The sequence below is a fragment of the Haliotis rufescens genome, unplaced genomic scaffold (genome assembly GCF_023055435.1).
Source record: "Haliotis rufescens isolate VD_foot unplaced genomic scaffold, xgHalRufe1.0.p SCAF_16, whole genome shotgun sequence".
Classification (NCBI taxonomy): Eukaryota; Metazoa; Mollusca; class Gastropoda; order Lepetellida; family Haliotidae; genus Haliotis; species Haliotis rufescens.
This window is the reverse complement of record NW_025963846.1, coordinates 26,071,325-26,079,827: the sequence shown is the minus strand read 5'-3', so window position 1 is coordinate 26,079,827 and position 8,503 is coordinate 26,071,325. Positions and strand designations below refer to the sequence as shown.

Below are 8,503 nucleotides of genomic sequence, written 5' to 3'. Positions count from 1 at the left end.
GATTATTAACAGTGAGTAACAGAACTGACATCTGTTTTATGTATTCATCTTTATGTGTCCCAAGGCCAGCAACATCAGCACTCGTTAGAAATCATCTATCTAAAATGACACGCATCCAGAGTGAAAGATGTTTGTGTATTTGTTTGTTTGTTTGTCGTTTAACGCATATTCCAGCTATATGACTGTGGTACACAAACTGCTAAGGATATTGTAAGATCTGTGTAGAGACATATGACTAAGACAAAGTGATCAAGTTGATGTCTTTATTAACAGTACTGACAAAACGTGGTAAGGACAGGGCCACGTGTTGATGGTTACTCCTGCCATCTGCGAAGCCTCACTTCCTTCAGGGTAGAGCAGCTCACCTCCGGGCTTCTGATAACGAGGTAAAGCAGTTCAAAACTTTTGTTACATGTGTCAATCATTTGTGTTATATTTTGCCAAAAAAATAATCATTTTGCTACAAGCACTGTTTTAAAGGAAATGTATTATTTGCATTTCCTAAGTATCTCTGTATCACAAGATATACTGGACACAGCATTTGGTTATTGAATTCATTTTCATTAACTGTTCAATTCCACCGTTTACACCTATCAAACAACATCATAATTCAGCATACCCAGATCCATTGGTGCCAATGTTAGTATTCAGGAAAGCTGATCGCTGGATGGTGCTGACATTGTCGGCATTGTCACAGATGATACGAGCCAATGACGCTTTTTTCAGCTGCGTTATTTGATCTGAATTCAAACAAAGAAACATTGTAAAGAGATATGTACATCACTATTCGAAAGAAAGAAATTGACATGAATCCCTGTCCACAAATTAATGTATATCGTTAATACACCAACTAAGGAAAGAGGTGTATGTATTTACCAGAGGTAAAACCAGTGACAGAGTCTGTAGATTCGAACCAGAACCTGTCACCATCCCTCAATTTCTTGAACTGTTCTCCGATCAGACAGATGTAGGTTCTTCCCACTGCTGCTACATCAAACGGGGCTTCAGCAACACCTCCACTGTACAGATCAATGTCGTCCACGCTGTTACTGAAAGAGTCAGGTAACATGTTATATATGTAATTTACACCTTTGGAACAACAGAAGTGTTCAATTATATTGGACAAATATGAAAACATATTTTTTGAAGATGATTGGTTGTGAATCATAGCTAATCGATTGCGGAGAATTTTTTTGTTTAAAATACTAATCAGCATGAACACTTACTATATATCCTGAAGATCACGACCTTGAATGATTCCGAAATCATTATCAGATGTGAAGGAGGTGATTTTGTCGAGACCACAGTATTCTCTCCAGGCGTTATAAGGAGGGAGACCGTGTTCTCTTCCTCGCTGAATGTTCAGACTCACAATGTCAAATCCGTCCCTCGTGTCGGAATCCTCCTCAAACATCCTCTGCCTCATGCCATCAACATACCACGCATCAACACGTTCACCTGCAGCGCCCAGAAAACTACTGATGACATCGTCCAGGCTGTTGATGACGTATTTGGTTCTCTTGAAAAGGTCACCAGTGTCCACGACCTCGCTTCCTATTGTGAGGTTTTCTGGCACCATCGAATGGCCAAATCGGAAAGCTGCGGTTGAGAAGACGTTACTGAGAGTTGGGTCGAGGCTGGAATTGTAGTTGTAGTTGCCCAGTTCCAGACTGTAGTTTGCAACCCCGTCGTCACTAAGGATTTGAGGCAGCCACTCGTTGTATGTGATCACCTGGTGATATATACGACGTGCATTAGGCTCTGTTCATCTTCATCATATGTTTGATATGAATGCCGTTACATAATACTTGCAACATGTCATTACTTTACTAATAATAACAGGAAAAAACAGTTGTTATCGTAGATGCACAGATAGTTTTTATATATGCGGGAAATGTGTACTATTTTGATAATTTGTATCCATCTGTGTTGAACAGAATTGAAGCCTAACCTGTAATTCAGCAATAACTATTCGTCTTGCTTCTTGGAAGAGTTTCTCGTCATCCCAACCACTGTTATAACCTTTGAGTTCTGTTGCAACACGGTTGTGTTCTCTCATGAACAGAGTGTGTAGAGCAGTCAGTCCAGGGAAGACATTGACTCTCGAGTCACCTGTAGTAAAACGGGTAAAAACTTTGTTTGTTTTATTTGATATGTAGTATAATGACTTGTTTTAAATACCATATATTATATTCATCTTATTTACAGGAAAACTGAATGTTCATTGAAATGTTAAGAACCATTTTATCGCCAATGTTGCTTGCCAACACATCTTACACACATAGTTTAAAAGAATGAAATTGCTGTGAAATATTATTGTTTGTAACGACCTGCTTTGAAACAGTAGTTGCTTGAATCAGAAGTATCAAGAAAGCAATCGTCAGAATCTCCTTCCGGCAGAAGATTGTTTGTTCCCACTTTCAACAATCCGGCTGGAAAACAAGAGATTGGCGAATTATTAAACATGTTTAGTTCACACAACTTTGAAATATTGAAATAACATAAACTGAATAGCAAATCAAGGTCTGTCGTTTGATTGTTATCATCTCACAAACTGATACTTATTACACAAAATCGTGATGAAATCAGGAGGACATGCAACCTACATCCAGAGTCAGTGTCTCTGAGCTCGGCCGTCTCCGAGTCTGAAATGCCATAGATGTGGGAACCGTCTATGAAGGCGGACAGTTCATTGTACTGTTGTCGTGGATCTGGTAGGAGAGAAATCGGGAATGAGTTTACCGTGAAAGTGTATTGTTGTTTAAGTATGACGTTACATCGTGTCCTTCTCCGAAATATAATCTTGGTAAATATCTTGAGTTGCAATCTCGTCAGTTTCAGGTATGAGAATGAATCATGAAGGTGATTATACTTTGGATGGGATCATGGGCAGTTGCCCAGTGGTCAAAGGCGCCGCTTTTGTGCAGGATTGCGTCCCTTGGTCACGCCAGAAACCTACATGTGATTTGTCGGTTCGAATCCCGGTTCTACCCGATTATGTTTCCATGTCTGACAGCACCATAAGCGTGCTTGTGGGTTTCACCAAAGTGGTAAACATCTTGGAACTGCATCACTTCGGGCTTTCCTCTTACATTAAGCAAACATGCAGTGATATAACTAGAGTACTTTTCGCAGCACCCTTAAATCTATCTCACTCAATCTCTCAATTTTTATCTAAAAAGCATAACTTAAGCTTTTTTTAACTCTTCAATAGATACTGAAATGCAATTCAATGGACACTTTAATCTTTAAAGAAAGTAGAATAGCTAAATATTTCAAAATGTAATTTGGGAGAATGAACTTCCAGGCCATATCATGGTAGCCGTTTAAATTTGTGTCAGATAACCCATTAAGTTGACAAACAATCAACCAGGTCCCACACTCATTATTTGACGTTTACGTCAAGCATATTCGTGGGGAATAGTCTACTCAGGTAGGACCAAGGGGAGAAATATGTATTGGGATTTGTATATAAGTGTTCATCCTTACTGGAGGAATCTGTGCCTGTTCCTGAAACCGCCTCCGATCTCACCAGGTTCATACATTTACCATCGCCAAAGTAGAAATCACCATCAGGAAGGGTGATCGGGAAACATGGAGAGTCCGTGCTGATGAAAGGAAGACAATATTTGATATTTCCCATACATTTTGCATGATCTGTATATAGTATATCAACTATTTAATCATATATTGAAATATGAATAATATGGTGTAGTATAATCACACTGTCTTGTTTATTGTTGTGTCATATGATATAGTAACAGTATAGTAAGGGATCAAAAGTAGTTTATTGTTATGAAAATAGTTCTTAGAAATGAATATTCTTTATAGTTAACAGTGTAAACTTACTCGCTTGGAACAGAATCTGTTCTGTCACAACATTCAATATCACTTCCATTATCTGTAAAGAAGAAAGTACATGCATATCGATGATTTGAAGATAAAGAGACATCCACAACAATCCATGCCCCTCGAAATATAAATATAAAAAATAAGAAATGAATACATAATGCGATCGTGCCACAATATGCTGTATTTCTAACATGGAAAGCGTCAACATTGCGAAAGATGGAAGCAATATACAAATCACAAGCATGAAATACTCATATCCCCCTCCAATATGACATGTCCGGTTGTGTGCAATAAATTATGAACTATGTTCACTGGACCTTTTTTGTGAATGGCCTAATTGCAAGCACTAAAATGTTTTTACTGGTGTTGTTTTGCCTTTAGCAGTTTATGATAGAATTTGGGACTGTATTTGTAATTAGTTATGTTATTACTTGAACAATGATCAGAGAAGCAAGGGAGTTCCTACTTTACTTAGAGATCATTGAGAGCAGGGGCTATGCTCTTGCTAAGGAAACGTTTGTAAAAACTCCCAAACTATCAAAAGTCACCAGTGTTCCCCGAGACCTATTTATGTGCCAAGTGTGGTGAATTTATTGTATGGTTTTCAAGATCTGTGCCAAGTTCCGTAATTTTCAGTCTAATTCAAGGTTGTTTCCAGGGAAACTCCAAAATGTACATTTTTGAAAAATCCAAAACTATCAAAGGGCACCAGTTTACTACACCCATTTAAGTGCCAACTTTGGTGATGACATGTTGTATGGTTTTCAAGATATGCTCCGGAAACGTTGACTACCGCCATTTTTGGTCTAAGCCAAAATCGTTGCCAGATAAACTCGAAAATAATTTTCTTAAAAACCCTAAGGAATCAAAAGGCAACAGTTTTCCACTAGACTTATCTATGTACCCAATTTGGTTAAGATATCGGTCATGTTTTAGTTCTACTCCGGAAACCAAACGTGACGGAACGAACAGACGGGCGGAAGAACGGGTGGAAGGACGGGTGGACAGCACTCAGTTCTATATGCCCCTTCCACTCCGTGGCGGGGATAATAATTTCTCTTGACGAGGTTAGTATGGGAAAACTCACACCTTCGGACCAGACCCCGTCTGCGGTCAGACCACATCACGAACTTACAAATTAACTTAGCTGCGAACCGTGAAATGCTCGTACCAGACGCCATCAGGTTTTATAGCAGACGAGTCAATATTCATCACGTGACAGGTCAATACAGATCATATGACGAATCAATCCGAGGTCAATGTTAATCACATCATTTCGGGGTTTACATTGAAATGCATTGTTTCGTCACATGGTACGGTTTAACCAATGGAACTGCAAGATGCTTACTAGAGGTAGAACAATATCAAATCATTACCTGTAACCACCGGCGTTCCTGTGATGTCGTGGTCAATAAACTGACCCCACTGCATCAACATGACGGAGTTTCTGACGGAAAGAAAACTCAGCTCAAAGTGAACATGGTTGCTGATGCTTCTTGGGTTAGGCAGGTCTGATCCATCTGTAGCCAGAGCTCTGGGGTTTCCAGTTGCTGTAATATACAACAGAGATGTTTGTTCGTTGATTTGTCACTTTGTTACATGCAGTTGGAAACTATTTTTACAGCATATCACTTGCCTAATATTGTCTGTCGGATGTAAACTAATGCTTATTTAAACTTATTTTTTTATTTTGAATGTAAAACGGTTTTCATTAGAAAGGTATATATTTTCTTTGAGAGGCATTAAGAAGTTGGAGTACTAAGTAAGGATAAGATTTATGGATGAACAACTTCCTTATCACAATTAGGAGCGACGTTTCAATTCAGGTTTAACACCGATAGCAATCAATCTATACATCACTTTCTTGATGACGTGTTAGAACCTACGGAGGTCACGGGTGGCCCACGCCCAGGTGTGCAGAGTTGCGTCCCTTGGGCATGCAGAAACCTATGATTGTGGGTTCGAATCCCGGTTCGCCCCGATTATGTTTCTAGATTTGTCAGCACCATACCTGTGCTCGTGGATTGCACCGAGGGGGTAAACGTCTGAGACCTGCATCACTTCGGGCTTTCCGACCACATTAAGCTGACACACCGCGATATAACTGGAATAATGTTAAACGCGGCGTAAAACGCAACTCATTCACTCACTGTTAGAACCTACCCCTAAACGTTGCTCCTAATTGTAATAAAGAAGCTGTTCATCCATAAATCTTACAGCTGCTCAGGTTTTAAGCGTTGTGACGTTTAGTTATTTATAATCAGTTGGTATCGTTCCTCAGACATTATTTACAGAAATATGGCAAACTAAACAAACCGTCGGCATAGACAGGTTCCAGCCACCTGGTGAGTTGAGCACCAGCAGCTCCCCATTCCGAATTGTCCACGTTATTGCACGTGCCATCGGCTGTCCGATAGGTGTCGCTTGAGTCGCAGGTCGCTCTCCTGAGTTAAACGTATTTGTGTGATAAGACATTGAATCCCTTTCATGAACACATATAAACACTCTAACTTAGCATCACACATTGAACAGGGACGTCCCGGAAAGACAATTCATTCTTGATATTATTACAGTTGAGGTATTTAATCCTCCAAGATTAATAAATTATTTCCCTTGGTGGATATTATATTTTTGAAAATATTTACTTGTGGTTAAGCGCCGAGATGGATGTACATTTGCATTATAGCAGAACAGGTACATATTTACATAAGGGTTTAAGAAACATGATGTCTTCACTACTGGTTAGATTTACATGTCCAGCTTTTCATATCAGACAAACCTGCTTCTGTAGACAGGCTCCATGTGTCTTTTACTCTTGGATGATCGCGAACTGAAGGCACATGGCGTCCTGCTTCCTCCACACTCTGTAACGAAGGCTCACGTGATTTGATGTGTAATCCAATAACGGAATATATAATAAAGTTAATACCATGTTGTTATTATTCTGAGAATAAAATTCTAAATTTAGGCCACATTAATGCACCATCTGTACAAATCTGATTATACCTTCACCTACTCAAAGTGTTATAGTTCTTTATTCTAAATATGTATTTCGGAATAAAAAATACACAAAGTTGAAATAAAAGCGACAATAAACATTTCCATAATAATAAGAAAGCGATTCAACAATATCATGAGCATATGTTTAGGAATCAATATGAAATGACACCAGATGTTCGCGAAAAGGTTTGCGTATCCTGCACCACTGGTGCTACCCGTCACAAGCACATGTAAAGGCAAGTCAATTGTAATGAAGACACGTCAATGAAGACACAGGTCAAAAAAAATAATTGCATCAGACACTGATGCGCAATGTTGGAAATGTCCTCTACGTATCTCCCATACAACATTTTGAAAGCTTTACTTAGGCCTTGAATGTTGTAACCCTAGGTCTTCAGCAATCCATGCTTGCCATAAAAGGCGACTATGCTTGTCGTAAGAGGCGACTAACGGGATCGGGTGTTCAGGCTCGCTGACTTGATTGATGCATGTCATCGATCCCAATTGCGTGGATCGATGCTCATGATATTAATCACTGGATTGTCTGGTCCAGACTCGATTATTTACAGACCGCCGTCATGTAGCTGGAATATTGCTGAGTGCGGCGTTCAACAACAAACCAACCAACCAACTGTTAAAATAACGTTTGAGTCGTTTCAAATCTTCAGATACTTGATTGTACCTCAGAGGTTGTGAAATGCCGACACAAAGGATGAAGCTGCTGAAACAATGTTCGACATAACAGAAAAGCTGACTATTGGGAAGGCTTTTGTTTCAAATCCAGGTCGGTAATTCAGTGGAGTGAGTGATTGAATGATTTAGGTTTAAGGCTGCTTTTATCAGTAGTTCAGTGATATCGGGGGCGTCAGTTTAATGTGGGATGAAAACCTGAAGTGATGCAGGTCTCAGACGTTTACCACTTTGGTGAAACCCATGAGCACAGGTATGGTGCTGACAAACCTAGAAACACAATCGGGGCGAATCGTGATTCGAACCCACATTTATACGTTACTGTCATGCCCAAGGGACGCAACTCTGCACAGCGAATCGCGACGCCTTAGACAACTAGGCCACCCGTTCCTTCATAGTTCAGTGGAAAGGAATTGGCGACTGACCATTATTGAAAGATGTCAGATCATAAATATACCCGAAACAGGAGTTAAACTTCTTTGCCAAATTACCTTGTTATCCCCCGCCCAACAAAATTGGCGGGGGATATAGAAACGGGCTCCTTCCGTCCGTCCGTCCGTCCGTCACGTTTCGATTCCGGAGCATAATTGAGAAACCGTTCAATATTTTTTCATGAAACTTTGCAGGTCTGTCATGTACATGCTGAACTGGTGCCTTAGGTTTTTTTTAGATTTAATTATGTCATAAATTCTGCAACAGGGGCGGGGGGATATAGCCACGTTAGTAGCAAGCTCTTGTTACTTTAGATTTTGGCATTCCAAGCATTCCTCCCGAATTGTATGCATAGGGACACAGATGAGCTGGAGGGGGGCACATTTACGTCTTATCTAAATGTCTTATCCCCAAAGTTCACACTGAAGTTTTCAAAGAGGAAGTCAAGCATTTCACATTTCGTTCAACAGCCAGCAATCCCGTATGATGTGACTAGCGGTATAGGGTGGTCAGACTCGCTGACTTGGTT

At 40.0% G+C, this 8,503-nt stretch overlaps 1 protein-coding gene across 1 annotated transcript; it reads right to left on the bottom strand.

Moving 5' to 3' along the window:
• Window positions 1–250: 250 nt before the first annotated feature.
• LOC124117675 (peroxidasin-like) lies at window positions 251–6,715 on the bottom strand. The gene is made up of 12 exons (XM_048397064.1): window positions 6,632–6,715; window positions 6,169–6,296; window positions 5,229–5,402; window positions 3,850–3,901; window positions 3,490–3,608; window positions 2,607–2,711; window positions 2,331–2,432; window positions 1,952–2,112; window positions 1,227–1,732; window positions 877–1,049; window positions 620–740; window positions 251–375 (listed from the first exon to the last, which is right to left on the bottom strand). The coding sequence occupies exons 1-12, from the start codon at window positions 6,652–6,654 to the stop codon at window positions 315–317; spliced, it is 1,725 nt and encodes a 574-aa protein (XP_048253021.1). The 5' UTR covers window positions 6,655–6,715; the 3' UTR covers window positions 251–314.
• Between the last annotated feature and the right edge of the window lie 1,788 nt (window positions 6,716–8,503).